Source organism: Chinchilla lanigera, unplaced genomic scaffold (genome assembly GCF_000276665.1).
Source record: "Chinchilla lanigera isolate Chin_1 unplaced genomic scaffold, ChiLan1.0 scaffold00029, whole genome shotgun sequence".
Lineage (NCBI taxonomy): Eukaryota > Metazoa > Chordata > Mammalia > Rodentia > Chinchillidae > Chinchilla > Chinchilla lanigera.
Window position 1 is genome coordinate 8676046 of NW_004955430.1, and position 25682 is coordinate 8701727.

Sequence of the window (25682 nt, forward strand, 5' to 3'; positions counted from 1 at the left end):
CCAGGCTCCCACACTCTTATCCACGCTGGCCACCACACAAAGCCGCAGACAGGAGGCATCTCTGAGGGGGCAGGTGTTCCGCACCTCTGAGCACACAGATGGGGAGGTTCAACCTGTGCCATAAACCCGTCAGCTTCCACATGTGTTCACTGACGGTGCATAACCACCACCCAAAACACATTCCGTCTCATAAAAAGTTCATTTATGTATATATATATTTCAATACTCCCCACCCGTGAGAACAGCAATCCACATCTGCAAATCTGTCTGCTAAGAAGTATGAGGTAGAAGCAGGTAACATCTAACCCTTACAAGGCACTTCCAGGGAAGGTTGACTCAAGTTTCAACTACTGCAAACACAAAAACTAAGTGCTAGTTACAAGAAAATGTATGAATGTCTTAATCCTCTGTGTCCTTTATCTTGACTAAGTCACCTTCCAAACATCTGTTCCCGCCCACTTTCCCTGCCTCGCAAGCCTTGGGAACACATGGCCTCTCACTCTTTAATTCCTTTATCCATTGGGTACCTACTAGTTGACCAATACTGTTCTCAGCATGGAAAAAACAATACATACAGTAATTCAGTAAAAAATAGTAAAGTATAACAGGAAGTGACAAGAATTATAGATAGAAACAGCAGTTAATATGAAGAGGAAACTAGAATAGAGACTAGCAAGGGGTAAACTGGTATTTTAAAAATGAGTAAAGCCAGGCATGGTGGTGCACACCTGTCATCCCAGCACTTGGGAAGCTGAGGCAGGAGAGCTGTCAAGAATCTGAGGCCAGCCTGGGCTACATAGTGAGTTCAAGGTCAGCCTGAACTACAAAGCAAGACCCTGTCTCCAAAAAAAATAAATAAATAAAATAAAGGCATGGGCAAGGTGAACATGAGCAAAGATCTGAAGGAAGTGAAAGAGTTAACCAATCAGATATCTAGGGAAAGACGACACAAAATTATCTCTGGTACCAAGAGTCAGACCCTAACAGGATCATCCAAGTCACACTGAGCAAGACAGCAAAATACATAATCCATACCTACTCATATACTATATAGCCTGGAAATAACTAGGTATCTCCAGCATTTTACCCTCTAAATGTTGTTTTTTGGAAAACAGGAAATTGCTTTATACATTTGCTTTATAAAATCTCTCACAGTAGAACTCTCTCATTTTAATTTGAACAACAAAACACAATTGAGAAAAATGCATTAATCAAAACAAGCCCAAGATATTTATTGAAGTGATCTGATGGATGTGGTTTTTTATAAAAGGAAATACATTTAATAAAAATTAAAAATAATTCTTCATGAAACATTATTTGAGGTGCTGTAGTAAGCAATCCTCTACAAAATGGCTTTTTAGGAAAGCAATGTAGTAATCAATATAATAATTCTATGTTTAAATGCATAAGCCACTGTGCCAAAGGTGAAGCTCACAGACACAGTATGAAGCAAAAGACCCATTTACACCTAAACAGACAAGGCTACCCTTCCGTGTCAGGAATTAGAGGCTACCTTTGGGAGGAGTGGACCAGGGAGGGATCAAGCTGTTGGTCCCATTCTATTTCTTGAGCAGGGTGTTGGTGTTCCCAGGTACACTCATTTTGTGCTAACTCCCTACGCTGGACACTTGTGATTTATGCACTCTCCTCTATTTATCTCCAATAAAAAGATATTTTTCATTAAGAGAAATGCAGAATAAGGGCTTCCATTACACAGATTTCTCATTCACACATGAGCCAGATGAGCAAAAAAAGTTATCCTAATGTTATGTGAATGAGCGCTTATGACTTGAGAGTTTGCAGCAATAGAATCATTTATGAACTGTAAAAGTGCTGAATCCCAAATAATTTGGATGACAGTAAATAGGATGAGCCTGAGTCCCCAGTTAGACAACAACCCAAAATCACTGTTGACGATAAAGTCACTGAAAGGTAAATATGTGTGAAAAAGCAGGAATAAAATTTTTGCACGTAATGTAATGTAAACATGGGTGGAATACTACTTGGAAATTTATGCAACTTGTATTATTTAAACTTCATATATACAACTGAATAATTAATGTTATTAGCAGAAATATATTTCAAATGTATTCCTAAGATGTTATATGTTAAAGATGGTTCCAAACCATTTTTTGGCTCTTCCTCATGGGGAAAATGGGAGATTTTCTTTCATTTTCTTATGTTTGGGTATATTTATCTGCGGTGTACTGCTGTGCTCCACCTCCCCTTGAGTCTTCACAATCACAAATGTTTTGTGTCAACTTAGAAACAAAAAAAGTTACAAAACCGCTTAAATAAATGAATTCTACAGAACTATGCTACGGATAGTGGCCAAGGTGGCTATCAAATACTTAAAATGTGGCTATCAAAGCCTTTCAATAACATATATTTTTAATTAATTTAAAAATTATGCAATGCAGAATGTTTCCCTGTTAAATGCAACTTTACTGGTAGAATATTTCACTCCATTGAAAATTTAGCATTTGAATTGAGATGTGATGCAGGTGACCTCAGATTTTGAAGACTTAGTAAAAAAGAATGTAAAACACCTTGTTATATGTTAAAAAGATAATACTCCAGACTTCCTGGATTACATTAAACATATTACAAAAATTAACTTCATTCATTGCTTGTTCACATGGCTATTAGGAAATTTAAAACACACAAAGGTGGTTCACATTGTATTTCTACTGGATAGAGCTGCTGAGGAATAAAATGCCACTTTTGATCAGAGCCCTAAGGGAACAGAGAAAAAAAAAAAGAGAAATCAAAGCCAGAAAAACTGAGATAGTTGATGATTTGATTGACAGCTGTGCCAGAAGATCCAAGGAGGGGGAGAAAGCAAGGGGTGGTGGGAGAGGAATCCACGAAGAGAAGTGGTCAGATTAGCTGGGACTGGCCCAGACAGCAAAGCAAATGCTATCTACTACTCCGCAGCTGTCAACAAATCCAACTGACCTAGTTTCTGCTGACTATGTGTTAGAAGCTCGCTATGCCTGTTATTAAAGCAGCAAGGCTGACAGAGGTGCCGAGCACATGTCTTTCAAGGGTGACAAAAGAGAGCAGGGCGTTTTTAATTGCCTTGCTCCAATTCTCCCTGTTAGAGGTTCAGGTGCAGACAAGAACAACACAGCTACACCAAGTATCGGAATCAGAAAAAACCTGTTTTAGCGAAGAAAATTCAATAGAGTACTTGATGAATGGCAGTTCTCTACATTTGAGGACAGCCAAGATTAATAACTTTTTTTTTTGGATGGTGGTGCTGGGAACCTAAAGTTGGCCCCCAGGCATAGGAGGCAAGCCAATAATTCATCCCAGCCCAATAATTCATTTTAAAAAGAGGAAAAAGTGTTGACAGATGAATGGATGGAAAACTGTGGCAGGGATGTGTATGCTGGAATATCATTCAGCTTTAGAAAAGGAAATCCTGCCGTTTGTGACAACATGGATGAAATCGGAGGACAGTATTCTAAGTGAAATAAGCCTAACAGGAAGAAAACCACAGCATTACATGATCTCATTCATAAGCAAATTTAAAAAAACCCTTCAAATACACAGAAGCAGAAAACAGTGGTGAGCAGGGTGCAGAGGATCAGGGAAGAAATAGGGAGCTGCAGGGTACAAAGTTGCAGATAGGTAGAATGAACACTCTTGAGATCTAATATAAAACACAAGGACAGTTATAATACTGTTATGTACCCTGGGATAGGATAAAGAGAGCAGATTTTATGCACTCTTGCCACAAGGGTAAGAGGTGATGGATATGTTAATTTTTTAACTAGAATAACGATCTCACTATATACATCAAAACATCATGCCATCTGCTTAAATGTATACAAGAAAAATAAGTTAAACACTTTTTGTTTTTTGTTTGTTTTCCGGTACCGGGAATCGAACTCATGACCTTGCGCTTGCCAGGCAGGCGCTGTGCCACTGAGCTAAACCCCCAGCCCCCTTCACTTTTTAATTAAAAGAGAAGATACTGACCCTCCTCCCCTGATGACCACCTGGAATTACCTATGATTGGTAAATGGTCAATGGATTCTGCACCGATTTAGCACATTTTCCAAGGGCACCAGGAACTCCTCACTCTCCTTGTTTCCTCTGACCACGCTAGTCACTTACTTTCTCTCTGCTCCTCTGCCCAGCAGTAACTACGGGAATTCCCCGGGCTCACTCCCAGGTGCTCTTCCTTCATGTCCTCCTTTCCATCAGGGGTGATTTCATCCATGGCCAGCACCTTAGTTACCGTCTTTCAGCTGTTGTCTCCAGCCCAGATTTCCACCCCGGCCCCACAGCACAGGCCCCGCAGCCTGGTCCTCTTCCTCTCCACGTGCCCCAGATTCACCCCTCCACAAACAATCCCACGGGCCTGCCTGGTCCCATGTTTCTTTTTCAAAGGAGGGAGGGAAGTAAGCAGGGAAGGATCCTAAGGATCAAATCCAGGGCTGAGTTAACACTCTAGTCATCAACACTTCTTAAAACCAGCCCCCTCTCTACACCTCCAGCACAACGCCACCACCTAAGCCAAGCTACAGTCTCTAGTGGTCCATGAAGAGCTGCTCCAGCAGGGTGCTCTTGTCCCCAGTCTAGTCACTGCCCGCTGCCATCCTGATCTTCCCAAAATGTAACCGGAATCCTCCTTAGCAACCCCCAATGGATTCTCTCTACTCCACATGGGAGAAGGACCCAAATCCTTCGCCTGGCCTGACAGCTGGAGCACTTGGGGCCCTTGCTAACTCTTCAGCCTCACTCTAGGTCAACTAAGCCATAATAACCTATTTTCTGTCCTCAACCCAAATGTGCTCCTTCCACACCAACGTCTTGGTTCAAGCTACTTCAGCCCTCACACTCCCTGCCCTCTAATCTCAGGGACTTCCCCAAGCCCACTTCCAGCCTAGTGGGGCTCCTTGCCCCTCTACTGCAGGGCACTCACCACCTGCACTACACACCCACCATCCGACTGTCTGCTCCATCTTGTGTCCTCAGCGGGGCCAGGTGGGTCCTATACTGTACAGAGATGCTTTCCCCGCTGCTGCCACAGAGCAGTCCCTCCAAGATCTGTTTGCGGAAAACACGAATAAGTCCTCACCTACTAGTACCAGGTCATGGATTCATGCAGAGGGAGAAGATGAAGTCCAAGAATGTATCCCTTTTCTAAGGAGTGATCAAGCCAAGCTTATGACCTCCTTCTTCCCCATAGACTCGAACTAATGGTTGCTAACCTCTCCAGACAGAACAGGAAGATTACAGGCCAATAAAAACAGCAGGAGGTCAGACAATCAGAAAAGGCTGGGGTGGGACAGGAACTTTCCAAGGAAAGAGGCCTTCAGGCAGCAGCTCCCGCATTTTTCTGCTCTACCATAAACATCTAAGCTTGTAATCTTCCTTTTAACCTCCTCCTCTCCAGCCTCAGAGGAGTTTCCAGTCGTGTGCAGCTGATATCCCTTTGCGGTTCCCACCTCCATTTCTTTAATCACCTCGACTTCCTCTCTACTGGAACCTTCCAGCTCTTAAAAATGCTCAACTCTCTTACTTAAAATGGATCCCTGGATGTGTCATAGCCACTACTGTTCTCCTTCTACGGGTAATTTTTTTAATTTTAATTTTTGCAGTATCCAAGGTTAAACTCAGGAGCCTTTGCACTGAGCTATGTCCTCACCCCTTTTTAATTTTTTAATGAGACAGGGTTTTGCTAAATCACTAGATTGTCCAGGCTAGGCTCAAACTTGTGATCCTCCTGCTTCAGCCTCCCAGAGCACTGGGATTACAGGCATGTACCACCACAACTGACTTTAAATTTAATTACTCTTGAACCCACGGCAAGGAGGCCTCAGACCGTTCTACCCCATGATAACTGTTCTTACAAGACTGATCGGTGATCTCGGGTAGCCAAGCTCAGGAGCCCTTCAACTAAACTGCTTTTCTAACATTGAAAGTCGTTGTCTGGTCTGTTCTTGGAGGATATTCTTTCCAAATTCTGTAACATCACACGCTTCAGGTTCTCCATCTATTCTGTCAAAGTTCTTTATGCTTTCCCTTCTTTCTCTGGGTTTCAAAAATGTATTATTCCATAAGGAAAAAAACCTATTTATTCCTTTCCCATGGACAGACTGAGAAATTCTGGTCTAGATGCTACAGTTGTTTTGACTGATATATATGTTCACACTGAAAATCCAACTTCTTTAAAGCAAAGCAAACCAACTGACCCATCAAAAACAGGACTATGATGCCAGGTTGGCATTTCCACCTGCCACAATGAGGTGACACCCAGTGGTGGCTGCCCTTTGAAATGGGCCTGTACCACCCAGATGACACCCTTCATACCTCCTCACTGTCATCACCTGCCTGCTCCCCGTAGGCCTCTGAGTTTGTACCTCAGACAACTGTATCTCCATTCCTAGCGTCTTTCTAAGTCCCAGGCGAACAACCAACACTGCCTTCTGGAATGTTCCCTCCAGTGTCTCCCTGGCCCCTTAACATGTCCAACCTCAATTTTATTACCCTCTGTTTCCAAAAGCCTCCTCATGCTGTGGGTTTCACATTCTCAGAGATGACCTCCCCCCATGCCTGAGTCATCCGTGTCATCTTATGCTCCTCTTTCCCCCTTCCACAAAATCTTAATGATTCTTCCTCTGAATTCTCTTTTAATTTATCCATTGGCTTTACAAACATTTATTAAATTCTGCAGACACAGCTGTGAGCCTCTCCCACCACTCCCCACAGGGCTTCTGCTGGCCTCCAGCTTGTTGTCCTCTGCAATGAGACACCCCTGTTGCTGGGATTCCCTCTTTTTCTGTCTCCCCCAACTCTCCCTAGATTTACCTTTTTAAAATGTCACAGTTATCTTGCCTTGGGGCTAGCCTGGGGTGCAGCAAGGACAGGGATGCCCTTTTAACATTCATGTTCTTCACTCGGAATCAGAGTCTTGCACTAATTAAAATTAGACTCTGTACTGCACTTGTGGAAAGGAGGCTCTGAATACTCAATAATGAACCAGAAAGTAAATGATGAGTCATTTCTATACCACAGGCAGTGTTTTATAGTCCTGGGGATCTGCCTCATGAAAGGGAGTCACTGAGGTTTTTTAAACCGTCAGGTTCTTTCCGTAGGTTAAGTCATCAGCAGCCCCATTCAGCTTTCTAAAGGCTGATACATCTTGGTGAATCCACCCAGGCCACAGCGCTGCCGACTGTGTCTTACTCCCACACGCACACCCCAGACAAGGCAGGGGTCGGCCCTGGTTTCTCCGAAAAGGTGCCATTTAAGGGACACCTCATTCCTAAGTGGGTCACGGAGGTTGTGGGCTCCTCCATAAACGGGAGAGAATCTCAGAACAGAGCCCAGCACTACAGACGAAGGCTCCTAGTCTTGGCTGGACAAGGTTCTCTCCCATTGGTAGATGAAAGCAACGTCCATCAGCATCACTTGGGTACCTGTGCCTGGGGTCCCGGCTGTGCCGTGACATGGCCGCATCCATCTGCCTCCCATGCCCAGCCTCACATTCTGGCTCAGCCAGCCTCACTCTGCCCCTGGAAGCCCATGCTATGCAGAAGAGGTGGCGTGGCCAAATGACACCCTGTGAGTCTGGCAGGCTTCAAACACAAAGCCTGCTGTTCAGTTATAAGTTGGGCCAAAAGGTGTAGTTTCTCTGCCTCAGTTTCCCCGCCTGTCAAATGGGGACAAACCTTCTTAGGAGTGTGATAAGGGTTAAGGGCAAAGTGCAAACAAGTGCTTTAGTACAAGTTTTGCCTGGCACGTAAGGGAGATTCGTTTTGTGGAGAATCCACTTTAAATTTAAATAAACCTGTGAATTTATAAATGTGGGCCAGCAGCACATCCTACAGCCAGAGCTGGGGGCAGCACAAAGCTGTTTTCCCTCCCTTGCCTGTCTTTCTGCCCTGGGGCTCCAGGTGATTCCCTGCATTTTCATCATAAACCCGCCTGACTTACTTGAGCTCACAGGAGTAGGGCTCTGCGTCACGTGGTCAAAACCCTACAGAAAACACACCCGCTTTTCCCTCTGTCTAGTCTTCCTTTCATGCAAACGAGCCTTGGCTCTTTCTTGGTCCTGGGCCTTCATTCATGCTCCTGTCCCTATCAGGGACGGCACCGTCACTCTGCGGCTCAGCTCTGTGAACATCAACCCAACTCTGCAGAGCCATCGCGCGCGAGTCTCTGAACCTTCCCCAGTGCACTGGCCAGAGAATCTCCTTGCTGCTTCCAAGTGCTGTCACTGACACAGTCCCTCCCCTGGGAAGGACTGACCCAGGCCCTATCGAGGGCTCAGAGGTCCCACTCACAGGGCAGTGCGCTCATCCCCTTACACTCAGTGTCCTCGAGTATAGGAGGGAGACATCGCTGGCCTCTTGAATGGAATTACCAGACGCATAAACCAGGAAATGCGTGCAATGACTCTGAAGACTTTAAAGTGCTGTCTAAACGCATAAGCACTTGCCCAAGAAGTTCTAAAGAACAAGCAGTTTGAACATCCTTATGAGTGAACAAACAGGTCTGTCATCCTGTCTCAGTTTTTCTATACAATCCTGGGGGAACTCTGAAAAAGAGGAAGGTGCAGAGGGCCCCCTCAGACTCACCAGCCGCACAAGCAGGCTCCCATTACACCTTTGGGATAAGGGCTGAGTCTTTATCCCACGGGAATTTGGGGGACACTGTCATTCTCCCATAGCCTCTTGACTCTTTGTCCCTTGAGCACTTGGGTCTAAAACTTAGAAAACATATTCTCTCCAAGTCTACCTATAACTCTGCATTTTAAGTGTTCGATGGTCCATAACAAATCATTCACATACAGGCCAGCTGGCTAAAGCACAGCAGGATATGAGAGGGAGAACAGCACAGTAACCTGGGTTTAACTGGGCCACCCAAAGCACTCATAAAACCACCTTAGAGGGAATAGAAGCATCTCTACACAACTCCCTTCACCCTCCACGAACCATTCCTGATGGGAAGGGGCTATAAATTCTGGCATCCATCTCAGTTACTTTTCTCTTGTTGCTGAGACAAAATACCCAACATCCAAAGTTAAAGGGGGAAAGATGTATTACAGACTGTAGAGCTTTATTATAGTTGCAGGCTTCAGTCCATCATCAGCTGGCTCCTAGGCAGGGTGGCACATGGCAGAGGGGCACAGTTCACGGTGGGAGAAGACAGCAAAAGCAACAACTGAGGAGCAAGACAAGCCTTCTTCTGTCCTTTATATTGTATCCAGTCTACCAAGATTAGGGAGGTGCCAGTCCAATCAGCGGACTGACTCAATCCAGCAGTCACCCACCCTTCACCCCAGCATCCTCAATCCCAGCACTACGAATTTCATATATTCTAGATCCAGACACCTCTGAAAAAGCCCTATGACTGCATGAGGCTTTGGAAGGACATCTAGACACAAACCCTAACAGCATCTTTGGCTAATTTTACATGACGCAGGTACAAGTGACTTTATTTTTCCTAATTGCTGGAAATAAAGAGGTCTCCTTTCTAGTCACATTCTCTAGCCAAACGTTCTGCTACTTTAAAACATTTGGTGGAAAAATAATGCTGGCAAACTGTTCTTAAGAAGAAAAAAATTGCATCAGTTTGGGTTTAATTCTAATATGTAGAGAAGAATACGAGCTTATCCTGCATGATGGTACAATGACAAAATGGGTTAATTACAATCTCATCCTAGGACGGATCTACTTGTCATAGAAACAGGAGCCGTTATTTCACACAGAATAATGACCCAGATAAGAGGGGATGACTGTAAGCTGCGACAACTTCATCTTGCCCTAACTGAATAGCAATTAACAAGTGTCACCACTGCATACATACAAGCAGGGGCTGAGCTGGTCATTAAATATGTACAACGGGAAACCTGAACCGTTTTTTAGTCTACTTCTTTCCTGGAAGCACCTGTGGTCTTCTACCTGTGTGATGACAAAGAAATTTATACATGTATAAAATTCTGCCATCATGGGGACAGCTTTGGGCCCTGGAGAGGGGCACTCAGACCCCCCTCTGCTCTTCACATGCACAGGTGGGGTTTTCTCTAAAAATCGTGTCATACAGCAGAAAGGAGGAGCAGAAGGAAGGGAGCCCAGTTGCACTGTTTCATCTCTCTTCAGGGCTGTCAATGCCACTGGCCTAGAAATTAAAGTCACAGCAAGCACCAACAGCCAGAAGTTCTAAAGTCTTCTGAGTCCAGTCCTCATCCACCAGTGGACAGTGGTGCATGGTGAGGGGCAGGGGAGGCATCGCAACACACCTGGCTCCTGCCAGGCAGCAAGGATCCTAACACCTTTTCTCTTCACAGGAGGGAGAATCTCTGGGATACACATTTGGAGGCCAACTCCGGGGCAGAAATTTCATGGTTATACCATCGTGCAACTTGTCTAGTCTGCTGGGATGCAATAATTAAATATCCAAAGGTATGGCAGGAAAGGTACAATAAAGGGTATCATTTTCCAACGTCGAAGACAAAATTCTTACACAAATATAGAATAAGTGTCAGTCATTTATTTAACAAATTACTGATTGACTCCCCGGATATTGGTACACAAGCACATACACACACATAGAATGAGCAGAAGAACAGAACCCTGGGATGCAAAATAAGATCCAGTGTCCTGTAGTGCATAAAACCCATAACTTTGAGCTTAACTTCTGTTGGACAGATGCCCATCTCCACTACAGTACTTCAGAAACTCAGCAGCAAAGTAGCCCACAAATCAGGACTCTGGCTTCCTTAATACCTTATACGGGTGGTCTTCAGCGGCAGTTATGCAACAAGTTGGTTTGGTTAAAACCAAGGAACAGCATCACATTTTTATAGAGCATATCTGAGAGAGTGGACAGGGTCTCACATCCTCATATAACTTACATACCACTCAGATATTTCAAGCATCGGAATCTTAATTACAAAACCATTTCAACAATTACTTTTCCCCAATATTCAGTTCTTCAGTTGAATTCTACCTCTAGGAAGTCTACCCAGCCTGATTATAGAGTTTTGCACTTGCAGCAATTCCAACAAAGATGGCCCTACTTATACAGAGACCTGCGTGAGTTAGAAAATACTTGTGTTCTCTGATTTCCATGTGTGTAAACAAAAACTATGTTTTCCCATTGCTTAAATAATCATCTGAATTCTACCAGTGTAGAACGAGCCTCCACTATCCTTGTAGAATTATCAGCAATTTTGACCTGAGAGATCATCCGCTTCCTGGTCTATGGTCCTAGCTCTTCCCACAGACAGTGGTTAGGTGCAGGGCCCCGGAGCCTGAATGCTCAGTAAGACTGAAGGTACAGAGCAGGAAGAAAACAAATAACCTCTAAAGGGATAATCAAATTCTTTCACTTCTCTGCAGAATTCCTCACAATGGCTTCCCATTGCTTTTAGAGCCCAGTCTTTGCTCTCTGAGCTCTTCTCCTGCCCCACAATCTCCCTCTTTTCACAGGGGCCTCTCTGATCTTTTCACAACACTTGCTCGCTTCTGCTCAGGCCCTCACTCGCGCTGTTCCCTATGCTCAGAGACTCCCAGACTGCCTCTATGTGGCCCGTCAGCACAGCCTCCTCTTCATCCTTCCAGGCTCAGCTCAGAGCACCTTCTCCATCCAGACCACACAAGGCCACAGCATCCACCTGCCCCTCAGCCCGGCATCCTCCCTCCCAGCAAGGCTCACCGGCAGGTACCATCACAACGGTAGGAGGGAAGGACCACAGCTAACCTGTACTTGGCTTCCCAGTACCTACTATTCATCCTGATCTGAAGGTGACCGCCCACGATATTTATTAATGCACACACTGGCTAGGTGGGCCTCCAACAAGCCGCCGCAACCTGTTCAGGGTGGGAACCATTGGTTATAGTCACGCTCCACATACTGACATTTCAGTCAGTGATGGACAGCATATACTACTGTGATGCCCGAGGATGGTAACGGAGCTATCACTTAATGATGTCACGAGCACCCTAACATCACAGCACAGTGTTACTCCCGTGTCTGGGAGGACGCTGGTGTCAGCATACCTACTGCGCTGCCAGTCCCATAATATGTACTTGACAACAAACTACTGGTACTGATTTATATATTTACCATACTATACTTTTCAATCTTTAGCGTATACCTCATCTACTTATGTATAAAATGTTTACTGTAAGGCACATGCAAGGCCATGTTTTGTGTGTAGCAGCCTCATACATCTGGTGCTGCATAAAGAGGCCATGTTGTGACTGACTTAGACCATGAAGGTCACGGCAAGTACACTGCGATGTTTTCCGTAAGGAAGAGATCGCCTAGTGGCACAGTTCCCAGAATATATCCCTTTCATTATGTGATGCACGGCTGTACTTGGGAAGACTGGTTAAGGGGCGCAAGATAAACATGAAGAAATAACTTAACCCTAGTTTTGGGCAAGGTCATTCCCGGTGCAGTAAGTGTTACATTGAAACTCAAGTGGACTCAGCAGTTAGGCGTGAAACCTCATGTGCATGAAGAAACATTCAAAACCAGACAGTTTCTGGGCAGATCTGAATTCCCTGCAATGACACAATTTTCCCTGGTATATCACAGGCCAGGAACCACAGGACTCTGGCATGCTCTTGCATTGTAAGCGGAAGGCAGTTTACTCCCAACAAAGACCCACTGGACTAGGGAGGAAGAGGGTGTGGGGCTCTCATGCCCTTGAGGGTTTCAGAGGAGTTCCAGCAGTGGGCGTGCCTGCCCAAAGGCTATTAACGCCACTTCAATCCTGAAAGGTAGAATGTGGGTCCTGCCAGCCAGGGAGGGAGGAGGAAGCCACCTCCTTCCAGAGTCAGTTGTAGCACAAGTTTTGTGTGTGTGTGCTATGGGACTGCCCAAAGGTCTCGGTCACAGCTCCCCTCTAAGGCCAAGGCCTCTGGAGTGCACCTGACCTGCCCTAACCCTGCAGCCCCTCGTAGCCTGTGAACCCGTCCAATGAGGCCCCAACCTCAGCACTCACCTTCTTAATGAACTCTGGGATGATTTTTTGGTCTGTCAGTTGTTCTAAGGAAGAGGAGCAATCTAATTCCAAGACATAGCCTTCATTGTGAGGATCAGTTTTCTGAGATCTGAAGGCAGAGAAAGATACAAAGATTGAGGTTTTAGACAGTATTTTTAGAAATATTCTTTACTGAGTGCCAGTGAAACCCCAAATTCTTTCCTGAAGTAGCTCCCAAAAATAGCACTGCTGAAAAATAACTTAAGGTAAACAACTCAAAGAATATATATAGTTATATGCCATAGAAAGACCTCTAAGACATATGACCAAGTACATCACTGCAGCACACAGGTTCAGTACAATATGGCTTACATAGTAGAATGAATATATATATAGGTTAAGCACACACCGACACACCAGGAACATATATAGCATTGGCTTTAGATGCAAGGCATAGGAAAAGACCTAACAAAACACACCAAGCAACAATAGCAGTGACATTAGCCATAATGTCTACTTTTATATTTTTAGTGAAAAGAACATATTCATGTATCACTTAGAAAATTAAAAATCAATCCTTAAAAGATATTAAAGAGGTTTTCAACCCCTTTACGCTGGTCCCCACATTCCCACAGTATGTGATGCAGCACACAGGACATAACTGCCAGCAGGAGGGGCAGGAGCTACTTGGTTACTAGCAGAAACCCCACCCTTTTCTGTCACCCCTTTGTGGCCTTCCATGTGATGCTGACATGGTCTGGGGAACTCCTGGAAGCCACGTAGTTGTTGGAAGCTGAAGGCGAATCTCTGGCCCAGCCAGGCCTGTAGCAATAAGAACTGCAGGTACAGGTCAACAGAATGCGCTCTCTCTCTCGATAGTGGGGATTGGAAATGCACGACCAGGGCTGTGGCATGCTGCCCAGCTCTTGAACCACATACCAGCTACTCTGCACTGGTTGAAGACTGAGCCGGGCCCTCCTGGCCCACTTATGACACTGCTTCACTAAAAAGGGCCCTGCCTACCTCTGCAAGAGCAAACAGGCCAGAAAATTCTTAAAGTGGCCACTTCTATGCTATGCTCCTGAGATACACACATCTTACCAGTTTCGGCATGCATATTTGTTATAATATTTTAAAAACGAATTTCCAAGATTCCTATGTAGCTTTAAAAGCAATGTATCCTACCATTAACCATCTGGGTATGATTTACCTGAAATTCAAAAGTGAAAAAAATGAGAGGGTTGGGTTTTCCCCAGGTGTGCTACTATGGTTCAGTGACAAAACTTCAATAGTTTATTTTTATTTTTGCTTCTAACCTATCCTTCCCAGGGTAGGGTAATGAGGTGCATACATTTCAAATGTAAAAGAAGATACTGATTTCTAACGAGTTGTATTAGTCACTTTCCTGTCACTGGGGAAAAAATACCCAACACCTGCAACTTGAAGGAGAAGAGGTTTATCTGGCTCCCAGTTTCAGGCGGTTTATTCCCAGGCCAAAACAGCATGGTAAAAGGGCATGGCAGAGGAAGGCTGCTCAACCCACGGCAGTCAGGAAGCAGCGAAGGAGTCAGGAAGGCTGCTGAAGCCATGGCAGTCAGGAAGCAGCGAACATTCTTGTCTATTGGACAAGAATACACCCTTCAGGGTCACACCCTCATGACTCCCTCTTCTGATCAGGCCCCACCTGCTGACAGCACATTCAGGTGGCTCTGAACTCATCAATGAATTCACCTACTATGGAGTCTAGTGCCTCCATGACCCAATCACCTTTCAAAAACCCCACCTCTGAATATGGAGACATGGGGAGGTACTCTAGACCTAAACCATTACATGGGTCAGCCTAGAATAATTCTAGTTGAATAAACCAATTCTGAACCCTAGTTTTCTTGCCTTAATATCTGGTCGGAGACTAAACTTAGGTTCTCATTTTTCTCCCTAAGAAGAACTAAAACAGAGGTTCCAGACTTCTGAAAATGAAGATCTGGCCAAGACACACTCTCGAGTGTACTATGTGAGGTCTTAGGTGACAAAGAACAGAGTGGAGGAGGGGTTTTGAAAATGTAAAATCCCAATGGCTGTGTCACATGGAGAATAACATCAGACTGGATAAGGGTATTTATAAATATCCATTGAGATTTTAAATAATTAGGTTGAAAAATTGTGATCATTTAAAGTAAGTCAACACTACAGTAAAACACTCATAAAATGAATGGAAAGAAGATGAATCTGTAAGCAACCAGAGACCAGGTTCACAAGAATAATCTAACTCAGAGGCTAGTAACTGTCATCTTTGGTTCTGCAACAAGTTGTACAACAAGAAAGTAAGCTCTGGTTCACTTCACCGAATAATTAATTCAGTTACATCTGATCTGAAAGGCAGACAAAGGCTTAACAAGAATAGGCATTATAAGTTTTCTAGATGAACCATAAACAAATTACATCTCAGCCTACAGTTTCTTGAAAAAGCAAATGCAATGCACACTGGGAGACCATATAAACAACTAACAAGTCTTCCCCTTCCCTTAGGAATTAGCCCCACAATTTGACATGAAAGGAGTGTGACACTGAGAAGAATTGAAAGAGAGGAGTGGTGAGGATCTCTGAGCCTTCCAAGGATGGATGTGAGCTCCTGCCCAAGCCTTTAAGTCAGCACTCTTGTGAGGATGCAGCTGTGGTCATGAAGGGGCAAGAGCTGCGCAGAGAACCACAGTCACATAAAAACCCTCTCTATGCCACTAACCCTATGTAAGGAGCCACTAGCAAAACTTGCTTCCTGGATGGGGGAAATAGCATGGTTGGCACGGTGACCACCACCTCCTGATGTTCACACACTATGCATTCCTTCTCCTTGAGTGAGAGCAGGTCCTGGGGCCAAGGTGGTAGGATGTCACTTCCATGGTTGCGTTATGTCCTAAGACTCCATCCTGCCAGCTTGAAGAAGGAAGCTGGCATGTTATGACAGGGCTATGTGACAAGCAACTGTTAGGCAGCCCCTCACCAAGAGCTACAAGAAAACAAGGATCTTGATCCTTGCAAGGAAATAAATTCTGCCAACAACCCAAGAGAGCCCAGAAGTGGGGTTTTCCTCAGTTGAGCCTCTGATGAGACCACAACCCCAACTGACACCAACGCTGCAACCTAACGAGACCCTAAAGAGAGAAACCAGAGATGCTACAGAAACTTAAGAGATAATAAATGGATGTTGTTTTGACACACTAAGTTGGTCATAATTACAGAGCACAAGAAAACTAACACAGTTCATTCAGACACTTGAGAGTAGCCTCTGTCAGATAGCATAGACTTCATATCATGGGGGAAAGAATCACCCTGGGAAGGGGAAATGTAGATCTTGTAGAAGGGCTCAGGGGTCAGGGCATGGCCATCCAAGGGCCACAGCCCAAGCCCAGTCAATCAAATTTCTAAGTTTTAAACTGCAACTGAGCAGACATGGCCCACCCTCCTGTGCGGGAGGGGAAAGGCCAGTCCTGTTTCCCAAAAGGCCATGTCACTGTATCATCCTGGAAAAGGACGTGGGAAACCACCAAACTTCCCCTGGACTGAAGCCCAGATGCTTTCCACTTTTAGAAGGGACAGAGAGGCCCTGGTTTAAGTACTAAGGAAAAGTAGAGATAAAGGCTAGTCTGGTCTGGAAATTAACACCAAACACTCTGCACTTAAAGGCACTCTGAGAAGAACATATTTAAAAGTGAAATATGCTTCTTTGTCATTCTCCATCCCCAACTCAATAAATGCCACTGGATTGCATTAGTTGGAGACTACAGGCTCCAGAGGTAACTAGAGGTGGGTCCTTTGCAAGCTGAGGGAGTTGGGAGAATTTACTTGAAACTTGTGGCCTTTAGTTTCTTCACTGCTGAGTGAAGCAGATGTCTCTTAGGGAATGCACAAGGAACTAGACAATGCAGACCCTAAAGGAGAGTAAAGGCAGAAGCTTTTACTCAACAACAGGGGAAGTCCTTGCAGGCTGTTGAACAGCGACATGATCAGATTTATTTTTAAAGTGTGCCTCTGGCTGCAGGGGGCAGCTGAAGGACTACTTCAGTGTTCAGATAAGAGACAATGGAAGCTCTAAGTGGAGGGTAGCAGTGTCAAGATCTGCATTCTTCACAGTTTTTGTGTGGACAAGGTTGTAAGGTGCGAAAGGAAGGAATTCTTTCCCAGGCATCCTTCTGCTAGCAACAGGGAGAACAGATGAAGCTGCCATGATTATGATAGGGAAGGCTTGGTGTCACAGGCTAGGGGAGGGGGTCAACAGCTGGGTCTCAGACATGCTGAATTTGACATGTCCAGCACACATCCGGGTGGAGAGATCCAGCAGACAGCTGAACATATATTCAAGTCTGGAAGTTATAGGCGGCAGCTAGGTATGCCAATTGGGAGGGGCATCAGCTTCCAGATAGTGTTTTTAAGACTACATATGAGATCTGCTTCAGTAAGGAGAAAGAAGAGTCAAGGACTGAGTTCCAAGATCATCTGCCATGAAAAGATTAAGGAGAAGAGAGGAAGAAACAACAAAGGAGGAGTAATCAGGGAAGAAGGAAGAAAACCAGGAGGACAAATTATATTCAAAGTCATTTCAAGGAAATGTATCACAGAGCAGGGCATGATCCATCCTGTCAATTGCTTCAATTAACAAACTTATAATCTTCTTTGCAATTTACTTACCCTCTTGGAATCCCAAGAGCAATCCATCCTATAAAAACAGGTATGAAGAAATTTGTTTACCTTGAATATATGGCTGTCTTGTTAAATTGGCAGACTACCAAATTAATACCATTAATATACGATTGTCCTGTGAAATTGGCAGATTGTCAAATTCATCTATCAGTTTGGTTCAGAATTGTTTAAGACTTTGCAAGAAATGATGGCTGTGTTATCAGATCATTTCTCAGAAACTGACTCGGGAGATTAATTAAAGTGCCCTGACCCAGAGCCCCCATTTGTGCATAGCACTAGAGAGGGGCGGGGGTCTAATCTCAGCCATTCCAAGCAGATTTTCTGAAAGGAAAGAGAAATAAGGGGATATTAATGAGCATAAATACTGTACAGTGTCTTGAACACGAAGAATGAAAAAGATGAATTCAAATTCTTAAGAGCATAGCAGCATGGTGTCAACAAGGCACGCCCATTTAGTGCTTCTGATTGATGGAGACAACAAAGAAGTGTGAAGACATCAGAGCCTGGTTACATTTTTAAAACCCTCATAAGAGGAAAACTAAGTGCATTGTGGTACCCCAGGCTGGAGCTTGGAACTAAAAAAGAACATTAATAGAAAAACTGGGGAAACTCAAATAAAAATTGCATAATAGTCACATACCAGTATCTGGAAGAAAGATAGCCTCTCTAATAAATGGTGCTAGAAAAACTGGATTTCCACATGTCAAAATCTAAAACTAGACCCGGGTCTACCACCAGGCACTAAACTAAAGTAAAAGTGAATCAAAGATCTAAATATTAAAACAGAAACACTAAATCTACTGAAAGAGAAAGTAGGAAGAAATCTTAAAGACATAGGGGTAGGCAGGGAGTTCATGAACAAAACCCAAACTGCATGGTAAATACTTGAAAGAATCAACAACTGGGATCTCATCCTATCACAAAGGTTTTGCACAGCAGAAGAAATCACCAACAGAGTGAAAAGAAAACCCAAGAATTGGGAAAAAATTTAGCCAACTATCCCTCAGACAAAGGACTTTTATCTGGAACATATAAAGAACTGAAAAAAATCAGGCACCCCAAATTCAAAGACCCAACCCAAAAATGGACATCTGAGATGAATACACACTTCTCAGATGAAGAAATACAAATGGCAAATAAATATATGAAAAAAATTTCAACATCACTGGTCACTCAAGACATACAAATTAAAACAACACTGAGATTCTACCTCACTCCAGAAAAAAATGGCTGTCATCAAGAAATCTACCAATAACAAATGCTGGTGGGGTTGTGGGGAAAAAGGAACCCCTCTCCACTGTTGGTGGGAGTGTAGACTGGTATAACCACTGTGGAAATCAGTGCGGAGATTCCTCAAAAAACTAGGATTAGAAGTCCCATTCGACCCAGCTATTTCCCTTCTGGGTATTTTCCCAGAAGAATTAAAAACATCATACCACAGTGATATATGTGTACCCATGTTTATAGCAGTATAATTTGTCATAGCTAGACCTTGGAAAGAACCCAAATGCCCATCAATTGAGGACTGGATAAAAAATATGTGGTATTTTTATACAATGGAGTACTACTCAGCTATAAAGAAGGATAAACTTGAGGTTTTTACAGGTAAATGGATGCAACTTGAGACCATACTAGAAATGAAATAAATGTGAAATAAATCAGACTTGCATATGTAAACATCATATTGTCTCCCTACTATAATAAACTAAAAGAGTAAAGAAGATCCAAAACATGCAATTGATATTGCAAAATGGGAAGAAACTTCTCAAAAGGAAAGAACAACTGGGATGGGGGAAAGGAAAAAAGAAGGAAAGGAAAAGAAAAAAATATATAAATATACACATATATGTACACAAGATAGCTAAGATAATTGTACTAATTTTTATTAGTACATTTTATTAGTACATTTTATTAGTTCATTAAAACAAACAGCTTGTGCTTATATTGTTTAATTTTTATGCCTATTTCTTGTAATCAATCAATCTTGTAATACAAGAGTATTTTGAAGATAATATGCAATATATTAACCATGTTAATTTCCTATTCTTATGTTTTGAAATTCTTTATCATTGTTTTTACTTTTTTCTCTTTAAAGATAATAGTCATACACCAGTATTCATTTGTTAGTTGGATAAATCTACTGTTAATGTAGGCTATTAACAGATAGGAAACTCGGTGCAGGTACACAATTCTCTGTAATATCTTTGTAACTTTGCTGTTAAATGTAAAATTATTCCTAGGCTGGGTATCCACCACCCCTCCTAGAGATTTTTCTTGGGAAATAACCAGGAAAGTCCACAGAAAAGGGAAATCAGAAAGTGCTGTAATGTAGGCTCCTATACCTTCAGAAGAAAACAAACCTTCAAGTAAAAGGTTCAGAGGTAAAAGAAACAGGGATGGGTTCATGCTTCTTTTGATCAGAAAAACTCAAAAAGTACTTCCAACTTCCTGTTTTCCTCATTTCTTTTTATTTTTTTCCCTCCTGTGGTAAAATACACATCATACAACAGTTACTACTTTAATAACGTTTAAGTGTATGATTCAGTGTCATTAAGTATATTCACAATGTCATTAAGTACATTCACATGCAATCATTACCATTTCTAGATTCAATCACCCCAAATAATCCTCATTTCTTTGACACCTTTTAACTAGGATTGAGCCAAAACTGAATGTCAACAAGTAAAATAATAAAATAAATGTTTGCCACGTAAACGCATACAAGTAGTTTTAGGCACTGAGCATCTGTACATAGACCTTCCCTAACTGCAAGGCAGGAGAGCCAAGAGCCCCTGGGCCCACGTGCTGATGGACCTCAATGGTCAACACCCCTGGCCACAGACAGCAGGCTCTTTAACAGCATAATAAAAGACCACCTCTTCTGTGTCACACTGACCTCACTCTGCATACACAAACATCAACTGAAAGAAAAACTGCAAACTCAGAGCTAACCCGGAGAGTCTCACTCATCCCAAAAGCCATGTCTGCTAAGAGTTGTGTGGTCCTTCTCCAGGTAGCCAGATCAAGGTCAAACAAGGGCTGCAAACTCAGAGGCCCACAGGCAATGACTGAAAGACCAAACTTTAGTTTTTAAATCAAGATGTATAATCTGGACACTTTGTTCTGATATGAAGATAAGGGAAGGTCCATCAAGAAAGATGCTTTCCTATTTTTCTCTAGAGTCCTATCAGACTCCCTTTCACATTTCCATTTTCTAGAGCAGTGTGATCCATAATAAAAGTCCCAAGAGCAAGATTGATAATGCATAGCATTACGGAACTCGAGGGCTATGGTTTGAATATGGTTGCAGTGTGTCCTCCAAGGGTTTGTGTGATAGAAGCTTGGTCTCCAGCTTGGTGATGGAGTCTTTACGAGGTGAGGCTGGTGGGAAGTCAACTTGTCCATGGTTGCTTCCCTTGGGTGGAATTAACGTAATGCACATTACCCGCTCCTTGTCCTCTTGCTTCCTGTCTCACCGTCTGACCCCATCACCACACACACATCCTGCAGGGTGACATGATGTGATGTTGGGGATGGGGGGCTGGTAACATGTGGTTTAGACTTCCAGTCCCCAAAATGTGAGTTAAATAAAAGTCTCTTCTTTATAAAGAGAACGTGCTATAGCAACAAAAAACAAAGTAATACAGGGGAACAATGGGATTAGTGGAAACCACAATAAACTGGGTTTATACTCCAGTGATTACTATAACGTCCAGCCCAGGATTTACAAATCTTCTACATTTTTGTAAAAGGAACCATTAAACTATGTTGTTGTATAGGCTACAATTGTCAAATTTTGGCTCCAAACAACATTTTAAAACATTTTGTAAACATTTTTATGTAGGCCAGTGTCTTTGGGACTGAATTTAACTTATGCCACTGGTCTGTTGCCTCTACATTACACACACCAAGCTCTAATGTGAGTCACAGAAGGCTGATACCAGGGCACAGATAAGAACAAACAGATTATCTAATTGTATCAAAAGCAAAATAACTAAGCCATAAACACAATGCAGACATTTCACTGTGATAACACGGCAAATTCCTTCCCCAGAAAGAGGGGCCACTATATTTACACAGCCCAACCCTATTCCCACAGGGCCTGTAACATAACCATTTTTAAATCATTAAAAATACACATTAACAAGTACTGTTCACACTTATGAGTGAATTAAATATTCAAAATTATTGCAAGGAAAAGGGTTAAGCATCAAATTATTCTGATGAAGTAGTAACTAGTGAGTTTACTCATTTTTGTCGCATGGGCAGATCTGATCTGAAGCTACTGAAAAACAAATGCCCATCAAAAAAACTATTGTAAACTATTCTTTTAAATAATAAGCACATGGTTAAAACTATCATACATGTTACTTTAAATAAACATGTTAATAGATCTCACTTCAACATGTAAATCCCTTAAATCATTTCAAAGACTGAGTTTAAACAACATCTTTTTCTAGGACACTAAGCACATAATTTAAATTTTAGTTATAAAAAGAAAGGAAAGAGGATATATAGTGTATCAACAAGGTTATTTTGGCTTCATTTAGAAATAAGCTTAAGAACTGATGACACACACACACTTAGATTGCTGGGCACTTCTCCAACCAGAAAAAAAAAAAATTGCTAAATGTCAGTTGTCAGAAATTTATCTCTGAGAAACAGGAAGAAATTTTAAGACTTTTTTTCCTTCCCCAAAACACCAAGTTCAAGTGGAATGATCAAAATGGCTTTTTAAAAAAAGGAATAGTAGAGAGATGAGCTACAGATATGAAAACGATCTGTCAAGAAAAGAAAAAAGGCTATATATACTTCTATTAATTTATGTATAGCTAATGACAATAAAAAGATCTATTTATTCATTCATCTGTCCATCAACTGCTTGATAATCAATCAACCACATGTAAGGAAATGACGGCACTGAGTTACAACCTGCCCTCAAGAAACATATATAGTGTATACGCGGGACGACAGACCATGTAAGAAACAAGTTCTATGGGAGTTCAGTTATTTCCAGTGTCAGGGATTAGGGGAATTTCTTTTAAAGCATAGAGCACGTGGGCTGAATCGTTGAGGCGGTGCAGAAATTAGTCCTGGGGCCACGGATAAAATGATATTCTAAGCACTGAGAGGAGAAATTAATAAAGATCTAGGTGGGAGAAAAAAGCATGGAAATAAAAATAGGTCAGTTTAACAAAAGGTATGTGAAGCTGGGGGTTCTTGTTACTCAGCTGGACCAATACTCATGGCCTAACAAATGCATGAGGACTTCACTGTCGGAATGAAATCTGTGATGCAGGGTGGTAGCTACAGCACAGGAGTGGAAAGCAAGGTGGCAAAGGAAAGATGAGACTCACCTTCATTCTGCCATGAAGATGAGTCACGGCCGGCATCAGACAGAAGATGCAAAGATACAGATTTTAGGAACACTAAGCAGGTGGCGTTGTGTGTGATGTAAGAAGAGGAGGAATATTTTAGGAGAGCAGGAGGGAGAGCTGAGCTAAGACATTTGTCGAAGGAGTAGATGGCTGCGAAACAGAGTTTAGGTCTTATTTCTGCAGGTGGTCGGTATGGGGTAGGGAATAAAATGCAGCTTCCCAAAATGCTTTCAGAACACTGGGGAAAGGTTTCCCATCATTTACCTGACCCCCTTATAGCAAAATGAACCAAATCTACAAAATTAAAGTGAGGCCTCTGGAGTTAAAGGTTTCCCCTAATAGCAAAGCTTAAATACTTGAGAAAAGCGTTGAGTAAACAAATCCTAGGATACCACTGAACAAAACTCTCAACTATAGAGCCCATCAGGGGAGTTCTGAGGACAACCACCGCATCTTCAAGAGGTCACTGTCCCTTCTGACCTTCCCTTCCTCTTTTACCAACAGACATTCACTGTTTCTGTTGAAAGGGTTTGGTATCTACAGACACTTTCTGGAAATGATAGGAAGAGATGTGAAAAGGAGACATGCCCTCACCACAGACTCGAGGAGCGGCATGCTGCCAAGTGGGTGCCTGTCACCAGGGGCATCTAACTATCCAGTGCCGCAGTTCATTCTACAGAAATCTCACCACATCCTGTCTTGAGGCTTACAGCAAGGGCTGGCTCCATGGCAGATAAAAGGAGCTCACCATTTGCCTTAAAAGGTCAAGAGGAAAACAAACACACTTTACTTCACACTCCCCCAAAAAAGAGGGAAGCAGCCACACAAGGCCGGGATTTGGGGGAGGGTCCTGTTCTCCCATGAGTCTTGCAGGCTCCTGTTTTACTTTTAAAAGTGTAGGTGAAGGGGCTGGGGATTTAGCTCAGCAGCAAAGTGCCTGCCTGGCAAGCACAAGGTCGTGAGTTCGGTTCCTGGTACCGGAGAAAAAAACAAAACAAAACAAAACAAAAAAAAGTGTAGGTGAAGAAAGAACTCATGCTGGTAATAATACATAATTAGTATTTTATCACAAATGGAACACTGAATAAAAGCAGGTCTTCCTGACATTTACTTGTTCGCAAAAAGTCACCCATCTGCAAACAACAATACGGTAATAACTGCTCATGAATGGTCTTCCAGGTACCCTTTGTTATTGGTCAGTTAAGCGCTTGGAGTTCTCGTCTCCATCTGTATTTAAAGCGTGTGTTCCAAATTCAGCTTTGCTTATTGTTTCTTCTGGTCTTCCCCTACACCCTCTGACTGAGTCAGGTGATTGAAATTGTTAATGGTTTAGGTCTAAAATGTCCCCCCAAATCTCATATATTCATAGGTGGGGTTTCTGGAAGGTGACTGGATCATGTACTCATGTGTGGATTAATCTACTGATGAGTTTGGAGGTGAATGTGCTGTAAGGTGAGTCCAGGTGGACCTGGTCACTGCGAGCTTGACCGGGAAGAGTACATTCTTTTTTGTTCATTCATTCATTCTCATTCATCTTCTCTCCTCTGTCTCTTCCCTCCCTCTCTCACCCTTCCCCCCATTTTTTTGTGGTATTAAGGATTGAATCCAGGGGCACTCTACCACTGGTCTCCCCCACCACACCTCCTCCTTTTATTTTTGAGACAGGGTCTCACTAAATTGCCCCAGATGGCCTTGAATTTGTGATCCTCCAGCCTCAGCCTCCCAAGTAGTTGAGATTATACCCATGTGCCACCATGCCCCACTTCCAAAGTTCTGATCACATAACTCCCATGAGAAAAACTCCCAACTATGACTATGCGAACATCTTACATAGTTATAAAATATAAACCCAAAGCAGAAAATTAGAAAGATGGGAAATAGATAAAATAAGCAACAACTTTAAATGGTCACAGTTGTTAATAGCTAGAATACAAAGTTGTAACAGCCCCTTGAAATGAGATTCATTGTAATGAGAATGGAAATAAATCCACATTTGAAGAAGTCTTCTTGATAATTCCATGTCTTCTAATCAGATCTGAACAGGCAGACATTGACGTTTTAATCTCACATTGTGCCTCACAAGCTCTTAGAGAAGGCTCTTAGTAGCTATATCTGTGTGTGTGTGTATGTGTAAGCGAGACAGAGAGAGACAAAGAGACAGACACAAGGCAGGGAGGGGAGGGATTTCATATTTATATCACTGGTATTCTCTTCAATCTGGAATCACTTTATAGAATGTTTTGTAAAGCCCAAACAATCCGCAACTGTAAGTGTTCCTCTTCATCCAGGCCACTCCTGTCCAAACATTAGAAGTGGGCTCTGATATTCACACCAAGCCAGGAACTACCTTCAACCTGAGTGTTAAATACTCTAGTGATGCTTCATTTCTCACCTATGTTTTCAATAACAATATAAAGAGAAGCCTCAGTTCTCTTTCAACACATGTGTTGATCCCACACAGGCTAGATAATACACAGACTTTTCAGACTGATTATGAAGGTGTAAAATAAAATTTACTTCCAACAATAATATTGAACTTTATGTTCTTGAAAAGCTAAGGTGTAAATTATCCTCAAATTAGCATGTTAATGTAATTATAATTTCAACAGGTTTTATTAGGAACTGGAGAAAATTACTTTAGGCTTTACATAAAA

General features: G+C 42.8%; 1 protein-coding gene across 1 annotated transcript in view; it reads right to left on the bottom strand.

Moving 5' to 3' along the window:
• Rftn1 (raftlin, lipid raft linker 1) overlaps positions 1–25682 on the bottom strand; it is a gene marked incomplete in the record, with an annotated part of 196131 nt that overhangs the window by 70989 nt on the left and 99460 nt on the right. Inside the window, 1 exon segment of the mRNA XM_013515694.1 lies at positions 12977–13085. Within this exon segment, the coding sequence (XP_013371148.1) occupies positions 12977–13085 (109 nt within the window).